Source organism: Mustela nigripes, chromosome 4 (genome assembly GCF_022355385.1).
Source record: "Mustela nigripes isolate SB6536 chromosome 4, MUSNIG.SB6536, whole genome shotgun sequence".
NCBI lineage: Eukaryota > Metazoa > Chordata > Mammalia > Carnivora > Mustelidae > Mustela > Mustela nigripes.
In genome coordinates, this window is record NC_081560.1 from 59,622,039 (window position 1) to 59,647,573 (window position 25,535).

General features: G+C 37.7%; 1 protein-coding gene across 5 annotated transcripts in view; it reads left to right on the forward strand.

Moving 5' to 3' along the window:
• The window catches only part of DGKB (diacylglycerol kinase beta), a 709,227-nt gene that overhangs the window by 160,824 nt on the left and 522,868 nt on the right, over positions 1-25,535 (forward strand). For all 5 annotated transcript variants that reach the window (XM_059396759.1, XM_059396762.1, XM_059396761.1 and 2 more), the window contains 2 exons: positions 185-338; positions 16,728-16,868. In XM_059396759.1, coding sequence (XP_059252742.1) covers positions 185-338; positions 16,728-16,868 — 295 coding nt within the window. The remainder of the gene's footprint in view (positions 1-184; positions 339-16,727; positions 16,869-25,535) is intronic.

Here is a 25,535-nt window from a genome sequence, read left to right on the forward strand (position 1 = left end):
TGTACATGCGAGCTCCACCTATGACCTATGACCTCCGCCTATGACTGTGTTTCTCAGTTACCGTCCTTTTGTGAACTTGGATATAGAAATGTTTGAGTCATTTTTACTACTGTTGATTCTGAACTTAGAATGTAATCTTATCATTGGCCGAGTCTTATAATATGTATTTAATTTTTTCCCCCAGACAATAGATTTTGAAGGTTTTAAGCTATTTATGAAGACATTCCTGGAAGCAGAGCTTCCCGATGATTTCACAGCACACCTTTTCATGTCATTTAGCAACAAATGTCCTCATTCTAGTCCGGTGGGAAAAAGTAAGCCTGCTCTTCTTTCAGGAGGTAAGTCTAATTATGTACTTTAAAAATGTATATGTAGAGAAATGCCAGAGAAAGTTCTTCTGACTGAAAATAAATGACCTCAGGAAGTAATTAGGGTCCACACACATGCGAAGAGACAGCACTGAATAAGGTAATTCTGTAATTACAAAAGAAAAAAATGTATATGTAGTAAAATCTTCGAAAGGAAATTCAGTTTCAAGTTCTCTACAAGAGAAGAGATGATTTGCTTAAGAAATATCTTTCTTTCAGGATTTATACTTTCATACTAAGATTGTGCAAAATATTTAAAGTGTCTCCAATATAGTAGTAGCTAAACATTAGAGAAAATATACGTTATCATTATCCATCACTTGTCATTCAAAGTCTTAGAAGTCTATGTTTAGGTAATAATTTTAAGAGAAACTTCCATCAAATATGGAAAAGTGCTTTTTGAAATGACTAGTTAAATATAGATAACTTTATACATGAAAATGTAGTCACAAAGCAGTTATGTGTAGGAAACATAATATTTATGTCACTTCTGTAAATTTCTAACATACTTTCAAAGAAAAGGCTTTTCTTTTTGGTAAGATTTTATTTATTTATTTGAGAGAGAGAGAGAGCATGAGAGGGGAAAGGGTCAGAGGGAGAAGCAGACTCCTTGCTGAGCAGGGAGCCCGATGTAGCACTCGATCCCAGGACCCCAGGATCATGACCCAAGCTGAAGGCAGTCTCTTAACCAACTGAGCCACCTAGGCACCCTGATAGAAGAGTTTTGATTTTTCTCTTAGACACTTTTTTTAAAAATTTAATATCACCATGGAGATGATTGGTTCTGTCATTATGTGTAGCTTTTCAGAGATGTCTAATGAATTAATATTTGTTGCTAATTGTGTCCACCTCCATCCAGTCAGGAGAACAAAAATCTCACTGTATTACCCTAGCGAATGTAAAATAGGTGGCTGGTTAAACAGTGGGGGAGGGTTGAAAAACCAAAGACAATTCCTACGGTAATGCAGAGGTAGAATCGCAGGAAGCATGTGCCACTCCTAGGTTGAAATAATCAAAACTCAGAAGTTTGAGGAAGGACTTCTTCGAACTGGAATGCTGGGTTCTGTGCGGAAGGTGTCACCTGGCAGGTCTCACTCTGGGACCTCTGTGGAGGGGATACTTCTGGGTTCGGTAGCTCAGGAGCTCAAGAGGAGCTTGCTGGCTGGCAGTTAGACCTCTTAGGAGCATCACAATGGTCTGTTCAGGATTGTGTAGCCAGGCTCACTGTGGCTTTCTCAATGTGGAAATAAGCTGGAGACAAGAGCCTGTTGCTCCTGGAAACGCGTCCTGGAGAGATCTAACAGGAAGTGAAGACAGACTAGCAGGAAGCAGCCGCTTCTCCTTCCTTCTGTGTCATGTCTCTCTAGTGCCTCCTCTTACTGCAATAGGAATCCAGCACGTAATGGGAGAAATGTGGTCTACAGCAGTGTTTCTCATACTTTTTGTGATCTCAGGATTTTGGGGGGTTCCTAAAATTATTTAGGACCCCAAAGAGCTTGGGTGTTATATCCTATTATATCCATACTAAAGATCAAACACTGTAAAAATAACAATCATCAACCTATTATGTTAACAGAGATAACATTTTTCTGAAAAATAACTTTAAAAACTAAAAACACTCATGGGAGGAGTGACATTGTTTGATATCCTTGAAAATCTCTTTGACCTGTGGCTTCCCATCTGCTTCCGTGTTTCTGTTGCTGTATCATATGTTACGCAGCCTCTTGAACAGTCTACTGCACACATACGAGAGAATGAGAGGAAAAAAGCAAACGGTACCTCAGAATTACCAATAATAATCATTTAGATCTTACAGATTCTCTGAAAGGGGCCTGGGGATTTCAGGGGAGACACTTGTCTGGAGACTTCCAGCTCTAGCTCCCGAAGTAGAATATCAAAGTGTGGATAACGGAATAGAAATTGTTTAATAATTGACACTAATAAATTAAAAAATGAAAACATCCAATTAAGAAATAGGTAGTTGAACCATAAACAAGGCTTAGGCAATTTGATGAGGACTCCATACTCCGAAGCTTTATGTTGTGCGGCTTCCGTTTCTGTTCATGAAATAATGTATCTTTCCTAGAGCAATCACGTTTTGGTGCAAGCTGATTTAGTGTACACCTTCCACAGGATATATTTTGACCCTTTCAAAATATATAACTGAATACATTCATCATAATCCTTAACTACCCTTGAGTATTTTTAGTTCCTTAAATAATTCCCCTATATCATGCATTGAAAGGACTCACCCCACTTGTTTTTCTCTGAGTGAGTCTTATTCAGCCTCTTCTTACGGTGTGCTCTTGGAGCTTACCAGTGTTCTGGGCCGAGCATTTTAAAATGGGACAGTTCCTTACTTTGATCTAGAAATTAAAACTCCCTTGTTCTCCATTTCATGCTATAAATGGATTGCACATACCATAGACTGAATAAAATAACAAAATTGTCTCTTCTTTCATTTTCTATGAAGCAGTACTTTCTTGCATACGGAGAAAGAAGGGGGGCAGTTTTGGGGGTGTTGTCTGACTTGGAGGGAAGAGAGGAGAGATTCTAATTAATTAGGTAGGTTTGTAAAAAATTAAAATCTCAAACCCTCTTGTCTTCAAATAGCATGTAGTAAGTATTACATATAAGATGCCAAAAATACAAGGAGTAGAAATCAAATCAAGTTCCAAAATGGAAAAAAAAAAAAAAATTAAAGGGTAACAGCTTGTACTTCATTTGGGACAGCCACATATTCTGCACAGATCTACTTGAAAGGAATTGCAAGATGGGCTGTGTAGCTCTCATGCAGCAAAAAATAAACTGGAATTCCTTTTCAAAACTTGGTCTCCACATTGTAAAGCATTACGTGCATGGTGTCCTTTGTAGGACTGTTTTCAACCCCATATTCTTTCAAACTTACCTTTGATAGTAAAAGTTAAATGGTTTTTTTATGTTTAGAACCCTGCTTTGCCATGATCGAAGTTATCTACACAAGATGTAGTTAGGCTGAAAAATCACAAATAAATTTTGAATAGAAATGAGCTATAATCTGTTTTGTCGTCCCCCCTCCCCCGCTGAGAGTTTACTACATTTCATTACTACAGTACCAATAGGGATATGATAGTCATTCTTGACTCTGTATATCAACTAAACAATGGCTTCTCAATAAAAAACAAAACTAAATTGGGAAAAATGTTATTGTTGTTAGTTGAACAATATTCAAGTACTAGAGATATGATAAATGTAAAACATTTAGTTTTTAATAGAATAACATTTTTAAATAGTTATAAAGAGGCATCAAAGGTGTATGTGTGTGTGTGTGTATAGTTGGTTTTTGTCAGAACTTGCAGTAGCTACTGATACATCTGGTAGTTTGTGTGGTGAATGATTTTTTGGGGGGAATATCTTGTTGCAGTGTAAGTGCCTCTTATCACCTACTTAAAATGGGAGATGATTCTTTCTGCCATTCCCAAGTTGGACTTTTAATTTTTTAAGAGATCCCTAATGCTCTATCTTTCCAGCTTTCTCATAACCTCTTCTGCTTCATTGTGAATGTCAGGTCCCTAATGCCTCACATGTTTGCCTGCCCAGTGACTAATTTCTGATTTTAACTTCATCCCCAGAATCTATCACCTGAACTACTCTCTTTGCAGAATGGATCAATCATCTCAAACCTTTGTTTTTTGGCAAGTGGCTCGTATACCCTTGACCATGAATCTATTTATGATTTCAAATTTCAGTCCCTGCAACTTGAACACTGAAAGTAACCAAAGAGATATTTCATAAATATGCAGATTGTTACCTCTACAAATTCTTAACATCCAATTTTAACATGACCTTAACACCTCTTCAGTTTTTAAAAAAATCCACCATAAAAACTATTTATTCTTGATACTGCCTCCTAGATCAGTTAGGCTAAAATTTTCGAACTTCCTTTAGTTTATTCAAATCTTTCCCCTCACTCTCAATAGGCTAATTTTTTTCATGTCATACAAAAAATAGGCACTAACATAAAATGCCTCAATTATTCCCCATGCAACCCAGAACTGTTTCTTCAGCTCACAGAGAATATGTATTAACTATATTCCAGATGGAACTCTTCATTGGCTGTCCCATAAGGAATCGAACTAAATGTGTTTGAAAGTCAAATAATTATATTCTGCCCACACCTGCTTCTTCCTGTCTTGTCTCTTGGTGAATGGAACCCAAGTATCTATCACTTTTCCAATCCTAAAATCTTGGACTCTTCCAACCCTGTACTGCTTCATGCCTCATGTTTAGTTAATCACAAAATGCTCCCTTTTGCTCATTATAACTCCTGAAACATTCTGCCAGTGTCAGTATGATCCATCATTGCTTGTGTCATAGACGACCCATTAGCATGACTCCCAGCTGGGCCTGACTTCCCATCTCCATGTGCTTTCTCCCACTGAAGCCTGATTAGATTACTCTTGGGTTTCCAAGTCTTAGGCCTTCACTGTCACCTTGTGCACAGTTTTAAAAATTATTTTATTTTTCATGGGAACTTAAATCCTTGATATTTAAAGCAGATTAAAAAAGAGTTGCTTTGGTGAAGGAAAGGGGTGCAGGAGAGATGTACGTACAGGAAGTCCCAGTCCCTGGGAGACTCCCTTCCCCTGCTGCCTGCCCCCCACCACCCACCAACATGGCTTTAATGCCATTCCAAAGCCTGGCCATTGCAGTGTAGAAGAGGATCAAATCCGAGTTTCATAGCAGTGAGCACAATGCCATGTAGCTTGTGGATCTGCCTACAGTCCCAATTCTCTGTCTCTTGCCCATTGCAGCCCAAACCCTTTAAATACCGAAGTGTTTGCTGTGACTTAAGTCTGCTGTGGTCCCTTATCTCACAGCCAAACCCAACTCCTTCAAGTCTCAGCGAATGTGTCCCTCTAATTGCATGGCACATGCTGGGAGGGGACACTTGCAGTGGTCCCTGGGAGGCAAGGCTGGCACCATGGGAAAGGCACACCTTTTGCCTCTTGCCGAAGAGCCGTTGCCTCCTTCTCCCCGCAGCTCCCACCTAGACCAACTCTGCGCAGCAGCCCTGGGATGAACCCCCTTCAGCGAAGTGATCACCCTTAATGGTAGGTAGTAGTAACTTTTACTTTTGCCAAGAATATGGTCATTAAAAGAGAATGGAATTGATTTGTTAACTGGTTCAGACACTTAGACTGTATATTTCTGTTGGGCTCGACACGGTCTAAATGTTGACTCTATAACAATAAGTGTTCATTATTAGCTATAGGGTAGGACAAGTGTTTTTTTTTGTTGTTGTTATTAATAGTTTATACGGCAGAAAAAGAGGATTTCCTAGCACCCTTTAGATCAGATCATATACTTGGCCAGCTTTGACATTCAATTCTTCATCTTATTAATTCATTAATTCATGCATTCCACCATTCTTCTTCTTGTTGTTCTTTTTCTTCTCCTTCTTCTTCCCTTTCCCTCTTCCTTCTCCTCCTCTTCCTCCTTCTTCTTCTTTTTAAGAGGCATAGGGGAGGAGCAGAGAGAGGGGGAGAGAGAGACATGGGGTTCCATCTCAGAACCCTGGGATCATGACCTGAGCCAAAATCAAGAGTCAGACATTGAGCTGACTGAGCCACCCAAGTGCCCCTCCATCATCCTTGTTTTAAAAATACCTCATGTGCCGGGGCGCCTGGGTGGCTCAGTGGGTTAAGCCGCTGCCTTCAGCTCAGGTCATGATCCCAGGGTCCTGGGATCGAGTCCCACATCGGGCTCTCTGCTCGGCAGGGAGCCTGCTTCTTCCTCTCTCTCTTTCAGCCTGCCTCTCTGCCTACTTGTGATCTCTGTCTGTCAAATAAATAAATAAATAAAATCTTTAAAAAAAAAAAAATACCTCATGTGCCAGAAATTGCACCAGAAAACCGAGGCTCCTTTAGAGCCATGTGGAAAGATAGTCAATTAAGGGATCAGTTATATTACAATAAAATACAAGTTGTCATCTACTTATCAATATCCTCTGACTGAGATTTTAATCATAAATTGAAATTACTTTAAGTAGAAGTAGGGACAGGTGCTTGTAGGAGAGGATGGAAGGGAGTTTCAAGAAGAGAGAACATGTACATTTCTACCCCAACTTAAAAAAAAAAAAAATGCCCCATGAGAGGATAATGTGTGAACTGTAAGAAACTCAATATTATTTTATTCATAAATATGTATTTATTTTAGATTTTTATTTTTATTTATTTATTATTATTATTATTATTAGATTTTTAAATACATTTTAAATCCAGCGTGGTTTCCATACAGTGTTTTATCAGTTTCAGGTGTGTAATGCAGTGATTGACCTCTTCCGTCTCTGACTCCGTGCCCATCGCTGAGAGCACACTCCTTAACGCCGTCACCCATTTCACCCTCCCTCCAGCCTCCTTGCCTCTGGGGACCACCAGTCCGTTCTCCAGAGTTAAGGGTTTTTCTCTTGGTTTGTCTCTCTCTCTCTCTCTCTCTCTCTCTTTCCTTTGCTCATTTATTTTGTTTCTTGAATCCTCCATAGGAGTGAAATCATGTGGTATTTGTCTTTCTCTGACTGACTCATTTTGCTTAGCGTAATACTGTCTAGCTCCGTCTATGTTGTTGCCTTTGGCAAGATTTCATTCTCTCTTGTGGCTGAGTAATATTTTATCATTCACAAATATTTATTGATCACTTACAATGTGCCCACCCACACACACTGTTCGTATTTCAGTGAGGAGAATGTAACGACTTCCTTTCCTCTGTAGTCAGTTACATTTTACTAAATAAGTAAAAACGTACACAGGATGTCAGACGGTAAGGTAAGGAGTGCTGTTAGAATACATTGGTTAGATAGAAAGGACAAGGCAAAACTGAGGATGACGGAGCCCTGAATTTCTCGTGAATGACTAAAACTGGGATATGAGTCATAAGGAGATCATTTTTTAAAAGATTTTATTATTATTATTATTTTATTTATTAGAAAGAGAGAGAGCATTAGTAGTGGGGAAAGGGCAGAGGGAATGGGATAAACAGACTCCCCGCAGAGCAAGGAGCCCAACACGGGGCGCCTGGGGCATCTCAGAACCCTGAGATCATGATCTGAGCTGAAGGCAGATGCTTAACTGACTGAGCCAAACAGCAACCCCGAAGATAATTTTTCATGGCCTCAGATTAGATGGTGGTTGTGACTTTGGAAATATCAGCATGGCTAGAGGGAAGGTTGGAGGAGTGGTCCTGACAGGGTCAGGGTCCTAGGGCCTTAGGAGTTAGAAGAAGGTAGACTTGCTGAGTGCAGAGAGATCTGGGTCCATGCCTTGAATCCTGGGGCTGGGGCAGATGAAGGACTGGAAGAGAGTGGCTGGAGAAGAGGTCAAGGAGGGAGCCAAGGCGCCGTGGTGACTGGAGAGCTGTTACACAGTTTTAAACCAGTGGGGTGGACGCTGTCGTGATGAAGCATGAGGCTTGAAGGTACAGGATGAGTCAAGATATTTAAGATTGAGAATAATAACAGCCACCTCTGAAAGAGTTAAAGTACTTTATTTTTGGTCCCTCTCATTGCCCATCCAATATGGCAGTGGTTAATTGATTTATGCTATTAAGCCACAATATCGTTAATGAATGTAATTTTTTTTATGTTTTCAGTACAGCCAGAGAATCATACCGCAGATAATATTTTTAGTCAGAAAAGGAGAAAGAATTTCTTTTAGTCTATAAGGAAATTAATCAAATTGAGGACAGAAAATTATACAGTGAAAATGAGGTATTTGAACCTTTGGGAAAATGGTGTTTTGCCAAATGACCTTACTGGATGTTCTTGCCAAAAGACACACTTCATTAATTGTGCTGAGAAGAAATTATTACTCTTATCAGGACTGTCTTGAGGATATTAAAAATTGTGTGTGTGTGTGCCTGTGTATATGCATGCATATTTTCACCATAGGTAGCTTTATAGGTCTTTTGTGTCTAAAAACTATATAAAGTTTCCACAGTGCAAAAAAAGGGCAGACAAGGTCCCAAACAACACAAACTGAACAGGATTCAAGGCTTGTGTGACTATGAGATAGGAAGCTTCTTGGCGCATAGTAGGCATTTAAAATACATTTATGCATTTGTTAATGTTGATGGACTTACATACCTACATACAACTGCTCTAAAAATAAAGATAACTCCCATCTGTTGACGAATTAGCATTTATTTACATCAAGCATTACATTTCTTATGTTTTTATGGTACCAAATTCACTCTTCTAATTATTATTAGCAGTAGTAGTAATCTGAAAATTGTTTTACTGCAATAAATCTTTTATCCTGAAACTCTGAAAACTCTTCACTGAAACCACAGAAGAATCTATACCTCAAGGCCCTATTCATAGTAAAATTACTGTCAGTAAGGAAAAGAGTACCCAGACCTCCCCTTTAATTATTAAATGGGTTTGAATATTGGATTTGATTATATAGGTTTCTTTATTCTTCTATCTGAATATTCTAAGTAAAATGTTTGTCTTCAAATTGGCCATCTTTACCTTTAGATTTATTCATCCAGTATAAAAGGATTTTTGAATTTTCAGTTATATGCTAATATATTACATATTAAATAATAGTATTAAGATTTTTGTGCTATCGTGTTCATAATACTATTGATAGTTTTTTATTCTAATAAAGGTAAATATGTTATTTAGTACTTTTTGGAGTCCAAAATCAGTCATAAATTTTTTTTCTTTTTTCTTTTCTTCCTTTTAATTTTTTTTAGATGGGGGAGGGGCAGAGGCAGAGGCACAGGGAGAGAGAATTTCAAGCAGGCTTCATGCCCAGTGCAGAGCCCGATGCAGGACTCAGTCTCATGACCCTGAGATCATAACCTGAGGCAAAATAAAGAGTCAGACACTTAACTGACTGAGCCACCCAGGTGCCCCCAAATCAGTCATAAATCTATTTAACTTGGGATATGCTCTAAAATACCTAGTAATAGCTAGAAAAAAATGCAATGGTACTGACTTTTGGCTTGGATCCACTAGAATGAAAGCCCTCTAAAAATGAGACCTTTTTAGGGGCACTTGGGTAGCTCAGTGGGTTAAGCCTCTGCCTTGAGCTCAGGTCATGGTCCTGGGGTCCTGGGATCGAGCCCCACATCGGGCTCTCTGCTCTGCAGGGAGCCTGCTGCCTCCTCTCTCTCTGCCTGCCTCTCTGCCTACTTGTGATCTCTCTCTCTGTGTCAAATAAATAAAAATAAATAAAATATTAAAATGAGATTTTAAAAATCTACTGTATTCAGTGCTTTATGCTAGAACTTGGTTTTACATGACTAATAAAGGTTCTTAATATCTATTTATTTTATTTTTTTTTTATAAAGGCATGGTAGTTATATACCTATTGGAAAATGCAGATAAGCAAAAAGAGAAAGTATCCACAATCCATTTCCATATAAAAAATGCTGGTAAAGATTTGGTAAATATGAATATATGCATGTTTATATTTACATGTGCAAATATATGTGTGTGTGTGTGTGTGTACACGCGCACGCACCTCACAAATGTGTTTTATTATAAATGGCCCAAGGAGTGGTCTGAATGGAAGATGAACATTTACAGCTCTCAGCTATGACTAGGATTTCTAATTTCATTCCAGAGGTTTATGAAATAATCAATGTACACACTCTTAAGAGTCTTAAAAACCAGACTCCAAAGACAAAACGTCATTTATCGAGAAGCAGGAGACAAAGTCCTTTGATTTAGTTTTCTCTATAGCCCCAGAGAATTGTACTTCACATAAAATCTCAATTTGAACTGCCTTTTGAATTGTGATTACCCTACTTATCTTTGAGTCTTTTCTGGCAAATGTAAAATGGAGATAATAAGTGTTCCTGCACTGGGTGTTGGGGGACGCAAAAAAAGATAATGTATTAGCTACATTATAAGTGTTCAGTGCATTTCACCTATTACCATTTTTCATTAAACAAATTATTTTCCAGCATTTTAATTTGTAAACATAGGGAAAGATCAAATTCAATATAGTTCCCCCCCCAAATGTCATTCATTTTGAAAGAGTACAGTAAAAATTATGGAGTATTACTGGGATTTCTTCTTTTTTTTTTTAATTTTGTTTTATTTTTCTGGTTTGTTTTGATTTTTGTTTTTTGTTTTTTAAAGATAGAATTGACATACTCACTGTGTAAGTTTAAGGGGAACAGCATACTGGTTTGAGTTACATATATTGTGAAATGATTGCCGCAGTAAGTTTAGGTACCATCCATAATCTTATACAGATACAATAAAAAACAAAAGCAAAAACAAAACCATGTTTTCCCTTATAATGAGAACTCTTAGGATCTAACTCTCTTAACAAGTAGCATTTACAGTTACATCATACAGTAGTGTTAACTATAGTCATTGTGTTGTAGCTTAAATCTCTAGAACTTACTTATTTTATAAACAGAAGTTTGTGCCTTTTGACTGTATTCCTGCAATTCCCCTCCCCCCACTTCATTCCCATGACTTGTACTTTTTAAAATTTATTTTTGTTTTTTTAAATATTTATTTCAGAGAGAGAGAGAGACTGAGTAACAAGAGAGAGTAGGAGCAGGGGGAGGGGCAGGAGGAGGGAGAAGCATACTCCCTGCTGAGCAGGGAGCCTGACATGGGATTCAATCCCAGGACACTGGGATCATGACTTGAGCCAAAGGCAAATGCTTAACTGACTGAACCACCCAGGTGCCCATACTTTTCTTTTCTTTTTTTTTTTTTTAACTGAAGTGTAGTTGACACACAACATTAGATTAGTTTCAGGTATACAACAAAGTATTCAACAAGCTTATAGGTTTATAGGTCTATGGCTTACCCACATATGTAGCTACCGTCTGTGACTATACAATGCTATTACAATACCATTGACTAGATTCCCTCTGTTGTACGTTTTGTTCCTGTGACTTCTTCATTCCATAACTGAAAGCCTGTGTCTCTCACTCCTCTTCATCTCCTGCCACCATCGTCCCAGCCCCCTTCCTTTGGGTCACTGTAAGTTTCTTTTATTGTGGTCTGCTTCTGCTTTTTTGTTTGTTTTATTTCTCAGATTACACATATGAGTGAAATCACGTGGTATTTGTCTTTCTCTGACTGATTTATTTCACTGAACATAACACCCTTTAGGTCCATCCACGTTGTCACAAATGACAAGATCTCAACCTTTTCTCGTGACTGCATAATACTCCATTGTATGTAAAAGATGAATTATGTTCATCTATCGATGGACACTTGGGGGTCCATGTCTTGGCCCTTGTAAATCATGTTGCAGTACCCATAAGGATGCATATATCTTTTCAAGTTAGTGTTTTCATTTTCTTGGGGTAAATACCCACTGGCGGTACTGGGATTTCTTTTTAATGTGACAAAAATAAAAGTTATTATAACTTTTTCTACATGTGGTAGTTTTATTCTCATACTTAAGGATACTTAAGAAACAGAGTAATTCTACCAACTTCCACTCTTCTTCCTGTAGACAGTATGTCTCCAGCACTAGTATGGTAGTCATTAGCCTGATGTAGCTATTTAATTTAAATTTAAATTAGTTACCAAGTAAATCAGATAAAAATTCAGTTCCTCAGTCCTACCAGCCATATTTCATTGTGCTTAACAGCCACCTATGGTTAATACTCCTGTATGGAATAATACATATATGGCACATTTCTGTCATTGCAGATTATTTTACTAGACATAATTGATGTAGACAGATCGTGATTTTACTGCTTTAAAAGTGCCTAAAGTTTGGAATTAGATATCCTGTCCTCAACTCTTGACTCCCCAGATTGCTACAGGATGATCAGAGGTTCACTTTACTCTCTGATTTTCCACCCTCTTGTCTCTTAAAATAGAATTGTAGGGTCAAATCAGACCACCGTGTTTAAGCGTTGTTGGCACACAGCCAGGGATGTTATTAGTTCCTCCTTCACAGACGTCCTCTGTTTCTACAACATCACCCCCAAAGACCTGTGCTGCAAATCCTGTTCCTTATTATTGTTTGTTCGAGGTTTTTGCCAATGTCCAGACAGATGAAATGCCGAGAACGTTCATACAGAAAATTTGCTGACCCCAGTCTCCTGTCAGGGAAGGTATCTCACTGCCTGTCCTCACTTTACGTACATTTTACATTCCTTGTTGATTTGTAACACAGTCTATCTCATTTTGCTGTCAGTTTGTACAAGCATAAAAGCCATTATAATACTATCCTAAGGCGAGCATAGTTGGAAGGTTAACTCTGAAAATCAAGAAACATCTGACAATACCAAAAAATTGTTTTTAATCTTGATTGTCTGTGCTACTCGTTGTGACTATTAATATGGATATCAGAAATCCGACTATACTATGACAGATTGTTTCTAAGCCTCATAAATTCCTGAAAATTGAACCAGTATTGAAAAATGGAAAAGCCAAATTGCAGTGCTTTTTTTGGGGGGGGCTTACAAATTTAGAAATGTAATTCATGTTATTAGTTTTGAATTTTCCATTTTGAAAGATAAAGGGAAACAATGGATATAACAATACCCTTTTCATTATCTGAGCTACATGTATTTGGCAATAAAACAAATTGGAACAGAAGCAGTAAGTGAACATGAACCCAAAATGTATCTGCTAATAATTGCACCTTGAAGCTAGAATTTAAAGTATCTATTAAAACAAACATTTTAGGTATCTGTTTCAAGAAATAGAGTGTGTAGATTGAAGTACAATGAAAGTCATGTGCTTGAAGAATGCGGTAGTAGTAGTCAGTGCTCACCTTGACTAGTGCTAACTATTTTGGTAGTTAGAACTTTGAAGAATGTTTATATGTAAGAAGCTGTACAAACACACACACACACTAAAATCATCATAAAACTGAAAATGGTTTTCAAAGTACAATAATTATTCCTAAGGAAACTTAATGCAGTCTAATTACAATGCTTATTTTTACATTGGTGTGTGGACATAAGTGGTGTCTGCATGTGTGTACACACGCTTCACTTTTGTAAGGGAATATTCAAAGAAGCATAACCTTGGGCTTGTCAGTGAGCTTGCTAATTGGGTGTCAGTTAATCACATTTTTTTTAAAAGCTAAATATTGGCCACTTGAGGCCAAAGTTTTACCCTGCTTTATGTTCAATTCCAACTCTGAAGAGTTTCACAAAGGTGGGATGAATTGAAATGGCCTTCCTTAATGGAACATAGAATTTTGAGCCCCTTCATCAGAGGCCACTGCTGCTGAAGAAAAATGCAGGTTACCATTTACCATCTCCTTGAAAAGCTGTAGTCAGGAAATGGGGCTTGCAAATTTTGTTTGCCACTGTGCTGTTTCTTGTGTTCTGAATAAAGTTTATTATGGTCTGCTTGAGAGAAAAGGAACTTTTTTAGGGCAATAAGGAAAGAAGTAGTAGAAAAGACCTCCAGCCTGATTTAAGGCAGGGGGAGAATGTATATTAATGGTAGAACAGGGTGGAAAAAGTCTCTACGAAGTGAGATTCATGCCCCAGAGTCTGCTTTCAAAAAATGATATGAAAATATGGAGAAACATTTTCACCACAGAAGCGAAAATGAGCTAATCTTAAGGATGAGAGTAGGAGCAGGAACAAACCTGTGAAGTTTTTCCTCAGTTCAGCACCTCAAGATTTAGTCAAGTCCTGTTCTATGAAGATTTTTGTTATGAAGTAACTGAGAAAAAGGTCTTTGACACACCTTAAAAGTCATTGCAAAAGTGTCTATTTTATCACTCACAAAGGAGCCAAAACAAAAACTTTGTATGGGTTTGAGGAAGAGTTGGTTTGTTTTTCAATGTGTGTTGCCATAGAAGCCCATAATTAAAAAAAAGAAAAAAACAACTGTAAGTTTTTTTAAGTATACAGCTGTTACATGACTATGATACACGTTTCAGTTTACAACCTGTCATGGACAGAAAATGAGAAATATTTACTCATTTTGCCAAAAATCATTTTAATCTAATAATATGCTTTTTCAGAAAGGTGGAGCTAACTATAAATTATATTTGTATGCTTCTGTTCAATATGTGTATTACTTACAGGAAAGGCAGATGGAAAATTATGTGGTCTTTACATGCTCCGAATTGTTTATATTCCCTATTATATTGTTTATATTCCCTGATAAAGAAATACCATGCATTTTAGCTTCATACAAACAAAGAATCATGAGGTGCTCTAAATCAGTGAAAATATATAATGGGGTTGGCATTCTTTCAAATGGATGTCATAACAGGTTCTCTTCCCTTTTTCTTGTTTTGTTCTGAGGTTTTGTGTTAAGAGTTAAATCCAGCTGATTAAATCATTTCAGTACCAGAAGAGGGAGGGAAGCAGAGGAGAGAGGATGAGCTCATCAGGCGGGATGGGTTAGGTCATAGTTTATCCGATCATAACTCAAGTGCTGTGTTTTCCAAGTTAGGAAGTTAGGGTCATGTCAAAGGTCAGCGCCAAAATGTCTTTTATCATAAGTTGGAACTGCTTATTCCTGCCGCTGGCCAAACTTCAGGTTTTGTACTTTAGTTAGATAGAATTAGTCAGGTATATATATAAATTTTTTGAAAATTTAGGATTGCCTTCAATTCTCTGCCTTCTTTTTATTTTTAAAAATAACTGTATTAGTTTGTATTAGACATGCAGTAACACTTTTGTTAAGAAAAATCAATTTGTAATTATATCTCCTTTTTAATAGCTGTAAACAGAAGTAGAATTAACAGGAAGCATAGAGCTGTATTTGAAATAAGTACGACTTGGGTAAAAACAAAAAACTGAAAGATGTGAAGCAGTGTTCTTCAAAATGTGAACTATGAGGGCTTGATGGGTGGTGAATTCAATTTAGAGGGTCTTTGACAGAATTTTAAGAATGAGATAGAAGAAAGGAGAATAGGTTAACACACAAAAGGAAGCTTGAAGCAGTTATGGAACCTACTCATGTTGAGAGGCAGAAAGGGGAGAGCAAGAGAGGGAAGGAGAATAAAATGCTGATTCACATGTAAATTGTTTTTCTTACTCTTGGTCTTGAACCAAAAAGTCTGTCATCCTTTAGTGTAGAGCACAGAGGGTGGTTTTGCCAGCTGTGGAACTCGAAGCCTGTAAAATGGGAATATTGTGATCGACCTCACGGAGTTAACGTGGGAATTAAGTGAGACGATCCATGTTAAAGCCATGTTAAAGCCAGCATGGTTCCTGCCACATAGTTGACACCCGATAAATGTACCTTTTATTACTAGTAACACTGTGAATGAGGAAATTTCATAATCCATTAAATGACATGCTGGCTGTCTTGAGACAGCTGGAGGAGATACCAACTCTTCTATCAAAGTTACTCAACCAAGGAAATGCACAAGAGTTCGAGATGTGGTGAGGTAGAGGCATTCTTTGCACTAATAGGCTTGCAGAACTGTGTTTGGTTGGGATTATTCCCTCCATTCTAGTAACTCCTGGTTGATTAGGAATCTAGTAGCCATTCAGCCCGTTAGCCATTTCACCCAAACATCTCTTGTTTGCCAAATAACCTTAAAGAATAATTGGGGTTTGCCTCTAGGTCTTGTGAGGCCCACATGATCTGGTTTCACAGCCATCTGTGTTAGATGGAATTAACCATTTATTATAGAAGAGTTTCAGTTCAATCATTATGAGCTAGACAATCTGAGTTCATCATTTTTTGCAAACAGACATTCGAGTCCTATACCCTTGTCTTAAAATAAGCACAGTGAATGGGTTTCAGAAATAAAGTTATGAACCATATTAAAACTGAAGTATGGTCATAGGTCCTTACCTCTCTAATTAAATGTCTGTCATGTTTAAATGGATTATTGTTTATGTTCCCTTTCTTACTCATGGGCAGATTTCTTGATGGGAAAAAGGATGTTTTATTCATGGTGCCCACAAATATTTGAAATAAATACCTGTTTTTCTGAATGAACGATTCCTGATTGTCAACATATAAATCATACTATGACAGACTCAAGTCTCTTTTTCAGTGTTTCTTTAAAGGCCAATTTTAATATCTTTTCAGCTGATTTATCATTGTCACTCCCTAAAGCAGAGAAAGGTGGAAGAGAAAAGTGGTTTTTCCTGTGTTTAAATCTGTCTACCAGCTCACCCTGGCCAAGAGGATTCTGACCCCAACATGCTTGTTCTTACAGGCAGATGGAGCAGTTTCCATGTTCCTGAATACCAAAAAAACTGAATTATTTACAGTAATCATACAGAATATATCTGGCTCTGCTATCCTAGAGTTCCAGGGAATTGGCTATTTTTTTACCTAAAATACATAGTTCTCTACATGGTCTATGTGTTATCTATTTTCTTAGGTGTCTTTTTCTTTGAAAGCTTTGTATGGATATTTTTAAGAATATAAAGGCAATTTTTTTTTTCCAGGTCTGAGAATGAATAAAGGTGCCATCACCCCTCCCCGTACTTCTCCTGCGAATACGTGTTCCCCAGAAGTAATCCATCTGAAGGACATTGTCTGTTATCTGTCTCTCCTTGAACGAGGAAGACCCGAGGATAAACTCGAGTGTATGTTTTTTTGTTTATTTTACTTATCACGGCAGGGGTTAGGGAAGGAACTATCTAGATAGTAATGAATTTAAAACTGGATCTCCTATGGTTGACTAAATTTTCGTTAAATGAAGTAACTTTGGTTAATAAATAAAAATTCCTTCAATTGGGAATCAAACAAAGGATTTTCCTAATCTGTCAATTTCAGGTTTACATCATGTTCCATTTATTACGGAGTATTTCTTGAGTGTATTGGTCTGTCAAATGGCTTTCTTGACTGTTCCTTAGTTTGGTAACATGATGATATTGGAAAGTATCATTTGAGTTGTTTTGGAAAAAACCTTTGTTTCTAGTATGTGAGGAGATCTTGCCCTTAGTCAACAGTGGGGTTCACAGTACACAGACAAGGTGAGTATTGGCCATTTTCCTTGAAAACTTCAGCACTGATACTTTCTTTCCAAGGTATAAATGATTTCTCACATGTCAAGCTTGCAAGTTTAATGTATTATAAGTAAACAATAGCTCTGTGGCTTTTTTTCTACAATAGAGCAGATATTTCCAATAGAGAATTTCTATCTAGTTGAAAGGAAATTGCTGTCTTTAATTAAACTATAGTGTCTGTTCTCCCTCTGGTGGCAAATTGTACTCATTGCAATGCAGGAAAATATTTTTCAAATACTTCGTCTAAGCCAGCATTTAATCTAGTCTGTCTCCAAAGCCCCTGCTAAACATAGAGCTGGTAGCTTATTCAGGAGTCTGATTAACTTGATTATATTGGATGGTATTAAAATGAATTAAAAATTCTTGCTACTGAAATGATAGTGAAGATATAAATCCTAAGTTTGATATTTTCAAGTAGATCTAGAACACTGTGATGTCTGAGAATTATGATTTGAAAGCATGTTCAGTTAATCTAATAGTAGCACGTTGATAATATTCTCTTACTAATAACGAATTTACCGTAATGTGACTATTTAAGTCACACCTGTGTAAGTTACAAATAAACCATATTAACGTTATTTTAAAAATACATATTTATTATTCCTAAATGTTGAATATTTGCATTTCAAGATTTATTTGTATTTCTAAGGATATACAGAAATCTCTCTCACTCCAAAATAAATATTAATGTTCAGGGAATTTCTACTGAAGCGATAGCCAAGGAGAAAGTTTGCTCAGGTGTTATCAGGTCCGTGTTTGGGATGATTTTTAACATACAAAGGCACAGACCTTTTTCCAGGTCTGAAATGGAATGGAGGCACTGTCACTCCTGTTCAACATGCTCTTTGTGTCACACATTAATTATTTTTGTGTCGACTGGAAGCATTTTAATTTTAAGGTAGAATTCCTAAGAGGCATACTTTTAAGTTTTCAGTGTGAGTTTATGAATCATCAGTTTTTGTCCACAACTGTAGGCAGAATGGTAAACCCCACATCACTTAAAAATACTTAATGAATCAGATCAAACCTGACATTCCATTGACCTCCTTCCTTCATGGTTTTCAACCCCCTTTCCTCTCCGCTGTCTTTGAATTTTCCAGCTTTTTTTTTTTAAAAACATTTTATTTATTTATTTGACACAGAAAGAGAGAGAGAGACAGACAGACAGCGAGAGCAGGAACACAAGCAGGGGGAGTGCGAGAGGGGGAAGCAGGGAACCCAATGTGGGCCTTGATCCCAGGACTCTGGGATCATGACCTGAGCCAAAGGCAGATGCTTAACTTCTGAGCCATCCAGGCACCCTTCCCAGCTCTTTTCCAAACCTGCATCAGATCCAGGCATGTCTGCCATTTTCCTTAACTGTTGCTTTAAACTCTTGGCATGGGTAGACTCGTTGGGGCCTGATACTGTCACTGTGGTTTTCACCAGACTCTTCTTCAAAGTAGATGAATACCAGCTTCAGAACTCATGAAGGTATGCTTCGGACCCTGCTGCACTCTAGTTCTCATCTCTACTATCCTCCAATGTGGAAGAACTTAACCTGGTCCTTGATTATCGGGGCCTTGTTTTGGTCTGTTTCATAAATGCCGGCGCCCGGCCCTTCCCTACATCAGTTAGTTCAGAATCCATTCCTGTCACTCACTCTTCTGTCCATGGACTAGACATTGTTGCTCTTCTGCCATCGAACACTTCATGTATTCTTCTGTAGTTACAGATTTTTAAATTTTTTAAACTTGAAATTTATTTTCAGTAATACTTGAAAGAAATCAAATGTTTGTGGTTAATTTAATATAAACATTTCCAAAATAAGTTTGGAACTTACTAAATGTAATGTAAACTACAGGAGAGAAAAAAATGGAAAAAGCAATTAAAATTAACACAAATAAATAGGAGAGAATGCCCAATACAATTAACTTTGGGTGGTGAATGCTGAATTTGGATCTTAATTTCTAGGTAGCTGAACAGAAAGGAATACATGCACACTGGCTTAGGCCAGAATTAATTTCTTTCTTTCTTTTTTTTTTTTAAGATTTTATTTATTTATTTATTTGACAGACAGAGATCACAAGTAGGCAGAGAGGCAGGCAGAGAGAGGAAGGGAAGCAAGCTCCCTGCTGAGCAGAGAGCCTGATGCGGGGCTCGATCCCAGGGCACTGGGATCATGACCTGAGCTAAAGGCAGAGGCTTTAACCCACTGAGACACCCAGGCGCCCCAGGCCAGAATTTCTTACATTTTATCACACATAACATCACCTGCAGGGCTTATGAACACACAGTTTATTCTGGGCCCCAAATGCAGGGTAGGCAATTCAGAAGGCCTGGAGGGGACCTCAGAATGTTCATGTAAAGAGGTGTCCAGGGGATGCTGCTGTTGCCGTTCCGGGGACCACATTTTGAGGAGCCCTGGTTTATGTGGTTCCTCTGGTCCATAAAAACACACACATGCAGTTTCTCTGAAAGGAGGATTATTTCTTTGAATTGTTGAATGGCAACAGTTTTTGGTAGGTTCTCTGGGTTATTAGATAAAATAATGGCATGGTTGTAAATGTTTGTAAAAGAAATACTTTTTCCCCCACAATGATGTTTTATAAATCTATTTGTCACTTGCTGTCACCTCTCATCTTCCCACCTGTCTTTTCTGTCAGGCATTTACCCAATGTTTAAAATAAAGATCGTTTTTTCATTGAAAGGAAACAAACAGGAGCTCTTGAACTTTCCGCCGATTGTATGTCACATCTTCACTTCACTTTACTTGCTCCGATCGTATTTTCTCACTGAGAACTTTGCTCATACCGAGGCCGAATCAGGTAGATGGTGTTTATTCACCTGCTGCCATGGACCCTTGCAGAGCATGTGTGCACGTGCGAGCGTGTGCATGGGGGTTTTGTATATAAGTGTTGAGGTCGTGGGGGATTCCTTTTTCCTCTCTCCTTCTGGGTATCAGATACCTACCACCCAGATGCATGGGTGAGAACATGGGTGATCTGTCCTCTCCACCCCAAGCCTGCTACCGTACTTTGTGGAGATCCTTTCAGTATCTTCCTCTTTTAGTTTCCTTGCCTTTCTCCAATTCTCTGACCTCACCCACATTTTATTTCGGTCACCCACTTCTGCAGCAATACCCCGGATGCCTTATAAATTCCAAAGACTGTTCTTACTCTAAAATTTTAAGCTTTCGTATTTTACTTTGACCACAGACTATGGTCACTTAACTTCCCCCTTCCTACTTTCAAATATAGCAAAGCACAGTATTTAAGAGCTTAGATTCTTGCTTTCACTAATTGAATGTGGCCTGGCTTTGACACTTATGATTGACTAGGACACATTACAAAAAAACAAAACAAAACAAAACCCAACTCTTCAGGTCTCAGTTTCTCCAGCTGTAAAATTGGGATCATAATAATATTTATCTCATGCATTTGCTATGAAAATTAGATGGCCCAGTATCTGCTCACATAGATTCCTTCACATCTACTAGTTCACATAAATGTTTGTTCTGTGAAATATAAGTTGAATATTCTCGTCTCTTAACCATTTCCCTTCCTCCTCAATTTGCCTGTTGCCTTTCGCTCATTGGACCCCCATCCCTTCAACTATAGACTGACCCCATAATCCATGATGCCAGTCATTCTTTGACACTTAGTTTCAGGCACCCAATTTCTTTCCTTGTATATTGAGGTGGCAGTGAGTTAGTAAAATAGAAAGATCATTCTACGGGTTATAACTCCACTCAAAACCTGAGCTGGTCTAGCATGCCTTCAGTGTTTTGCTGGTCGTCAATTTCTTCAGCGAAAAGTTAATCCAGATGCTTCATTGTTCCAACACCTACCTATTTAATCATCATCTCGCTCATTAGGTGTGAATTCTTGTAACTTCCTCTCATGTTCCCTAGAACCTGTCAACTCCTAGACATTTTCTTTCCTCTTCTTCTTATGACTCAGGGTGAATGTGTCCCTTTGACAGTTCCCTGTTGAATAATACATAAACTGAAGCCCTTACTTAGCAACTAGAAACTGATTGGACTCTACAGTTTGATCCTCACCCACTTTGTCAATCTTGCATTTACCTTTGAGCTGCACACATGCACGAACAGTGTCCCCGTCACATGGATCTACGTTTCCATCATCAGACACAAACCCTGAACCTTTCTGTCTTTGCACCTTTGCTTCTAATGTGCATTTGCTGGGAGTGTTTTTCTCAGCATATGTCAGGTCCCGTGCAGTGCACGCTTGAGGTCCAGTTCATGCCGTGATTCCTCTTGCCGCCTCCTAATTGAATACATTTTACTCCTTCCTGTACCCTTGTGCTGTGTCTAACTTCCCACCCTTCAGCTACCACGTGTGTGTGTATTTTAAGAGACAGATGCTAAGTAAATAATACTTAAATGGAATTGTATTGAAGTCAGTGGATGCTTGAGAAGAGAAAAATAATGTGAATTATTTAAAGGATGAAATAATACTAAATTCATTTTTACTGCAACTCTTAAAAAAATATTTTATTTATTTATTTTTTGAGAAAAGGAGAGAGAAAGAGAGAAAACGAGTCAGGGAGGTGCAGAGGGAGAGGGAGAAGCAGACTCTCTGCTGAGCAGGAAGTCAGACTCCGGGCTGGGTCTCAGGATCCTGGCATCGTGACCTGAGCTGGAGGCAGACGCTTAATCACCTGAGCCATCCAGGCACCCCTGTACCGTGACTTTCAGATATGTACACCAATTTGGATTGGTGTTTATGAATTGTTCATGACTTATGAAAATAACTTCCATTATCATGCATTTAATGAAAATGACTGAAGAGAAATTGGTTGGAAAATAACCAGAAAATAGATAATGAAGACTAACCTGTACATTAAAGTCACTGGTGTGTATAGTATTAATCGTAGAACCATTGGATTTAACATTGAAGAGATCCTAAGTATCAGGGTAGTCAACTTCCCTATAGTGTCAATGAAAAAAAGTGAAGCCCAGAGATACTGATTATTAATTATAGCACTAGTTTATCTGGCTGTGACTAATAGCCATGATTTCTACCTTACTGTTAAAGTGCTCTTTTTATTTTGAAAAGTTTTCTTTCCTTATCTTTATTGTCATTTCTCTGAAAGAAAAAGGGAGAAAATATTGCTTTGTTGCATTAGATGTCACAAACTCCCAAGCAGCTAATTTTTTTTCACCTCTGCCCCAAAAGTTTAAGTGGGTCTTAAAATATATAAAACAGTAAAAAATTATAAATTAAAAGATTCCAGCTTATATGCCTTTAGTAAAAGATTCCAGCTTATATGCCTTTAAAAATAATTTTTCTAATGCTTAATAACAAATTCCATATTAATATTTTTATTATGAATAGTATGGTATGCCAAGTATAAAAACACTGGAGTGTATTTAGTAGAATATTCAAGAAGAAAACAGATTAAAAACTTGCAAATCTTTTGGAAGGGAAAAAATTCTAGATATAAAGAATGAACCTTATATTGCATAATATGCCTTTGCCCTGATCTTTTAACCAAATTCATGTGTGGGAACATAATTGTTTCTATATAAAGGGAAATTACATGAACATAAAAATAGAAAAAAGGTGGGTTAAACTAACTTGTAACTTTGAAAAAGGTAGTCACATTTGGAAGCTATCATGTTGACAGAGTAATTTTAATATTGGGCTTAAAATATTTTTGCACCTAAAAATCTATATCCTTATTATGTTAGTTTTAAGAATACAAACTATTTGTCGATGTTTCACTTGACCTTGGAGCTTAACTTTACTTTTAAATTCTAAGAAGAAATAATCTTAAAATAATATTTGACGCTAGGATAATTAATTAATTAATATTATCAGTATCATTCCAATGTAGTTTTAAAAGGGAAAGATTACCATAGGCATACCAAGACATTTTTCCCCCCATGATGCTAATATCTGCCTTTTTTCTTTATTTCATTAGTTTCTCTGTATCTACATAACCAATCAATTTCTAAATCCTCTACTGTAAATTCTGGTTTGGAACTCTGTGCCCTTCATTTGTTCTTTAATCTTTTCATTGTTAGTTACTTTCTTCTTTACTCTTGCTCTGTCTTCCTAGAACCATTATTTTTGGATACGGACACTCCCAAGACAGAAATTTAAATTAGTTTTTCTTTTCTTTTCTTACTTTTCTCCTATTTTTTTTTCTTTGTTTGTTTGTTTGTTTTGTTTTGTTTTTGACATCCGGTACCTTCTACATCTGCAATAAGTTTTTGTTTTACTACTTCTATTATGCTTTTAACTTCACAGAGGCTTCATTTTGTTCTCAGCCTGATTCTTATAAGCTCCCCTTTTTGTATGGATTGCAAATTTCCTCTTGCAGGGTTTTATTCTGCCTCCCTGCTTTGTTGCTGCTGTTGCTGTTGTTGTTGTTGTTTTCCCCCAAAGTACTTGTTTTGGAAGGACTCCTTTGTGTGATGGGCAGGTGGGCCTGTGGGCGAGGTTTAAGTGTGACTCACTGAGTTAAGGAAGAGGACTTATCCTTTCAACATTCACTACTGAGACTTTCACATGAATACCTCGTTTGGGGGATACCCTACCATCCTGAGCTCAGCATCCTCTTGGTTTGAGTGCTATAGAGCCCCAACGTCTTGTCTTCCACGGGGTAGGGAGCTGGCATACCGTCCGGTAGAGTGTGAAAGGTGGCATTTGAGGGTCTAACTTCTTTCTGTGAAGGTTGTCACTTCATTTTCCATCTTATCACCTTTTTTGTGCAAATCTTTGCTTCTTCACTACCAGCTTACATTTATATTTCTTTGGTTTCTAAGTCAGTCAGCCTGTGTTTCCCAGCTTCTTAAATTTGCTGGTTCTTTTTTCCTCTCAGATTTTCTTTTCTTTTTTCTTTTTTTAAGATTTTATTTATTTATTTGACAGACAGCGATCACAAGTAGGCAAAGAGGCAGGCAGAGGAAGAGAGAGGGAACCAAGCTCTCTGACAAGCAGAGAGCCTGATGCAAGGCTCAATCCCAGGACACCCAAGATCACGACCTGAGCCGAAAGCAGAGGCTTATCCTACTGAGCCACCCAGGTGCCCACCTCACAGATTTTCTTTGTGCTTGTGGATTTATGCCTATCTCATACTATGTTGTTACTCTAGTGGCTGTTCACTACAGAGCTAAGGTAGGGAGGTGTATTCAAAAGTTCCTATTTTGCATGAACCCCACTGTGATTTTAAATTAGGAAAATAGACACAGCTCTGAAAATCAAAATCCTAGAATTTCTCTCTCTTATTCAGGACAAAAGGAAACTTATGTTCTCGATTCAACTTGGTCAAATTTAGAGTACCTTAAAGTTAGTGCTCAATATATGTATGCAATTTTTCTTACTGCTATTCTGAGTAGAACTTAAATTTCTCTCAGTTTTTCTTTGATGAATTAGACAGGATTCATAGACAACCATTAACCCCTATTAATGTGTTAATGTGATTTTAAAGATGTCAGGACTTCTACTTCAGACAAGAATGAGCAATGTGTTTTCAGAACAACATCTCTACTGGGCACAACTAGAAAATGTGTATATAGTATTTTTTTAAACTGTCTGAAAGCTTCAGGGAGTTGTCAAGGCATATTGGATTTGTGGGTCAATTTTCTGGGAGAGGGGAGCCTGGCTTTTGCCACTATTTTTAAATGGCAAGTTCTTAAACAACTAAGGCTGAGAAGCTAAGCAGTTTGAGGAGACTGAGCCGTTTTTCTTTAGAGGAAAACAAAAGCAAAAACACAACAAATTTGAATTCCAGACTCTTTTTCTAAAGATACATGGTGGTCTCTGTGTGATGTTGAGCACTTTATAATGATTGGCCATTCCTAGTATCTTCCATTTTTTAATTATATGTTCGATTTTTTTGCCTTTTTATTATTAGGTTGTTTGTCATTTTATTACAGAGTTATAGGGTTTGTTCATATATTCAATAAATAAGCCCTTTGTCAGATATGTGTGTTCTGAAAGAGTCTCAAGTCTGTGGTTGGCTGACATTTTTTTCTTATTCTTTTCGTTCTCTTTCTTTTTTTTTCCCCTTTCACTTATTTCTTTCTTTTTTCTTTTTCTTTTTCCTTTTTTTTTTTTTAAAGATTTTATTTATTTATTTGACAGATAGAGACCAGAAGTGGGCAGAGAGGCAGGCAGAGAGAGAGGTGGGGGGGAAGCAGGCTCCTGCGAGCAGAGAGCCCGATGAGGGGCTCGATCCCAGGACCCTGAGATCACGACCCGAGCTGAAGGCAGAGAGGCTTTAACCCACTGA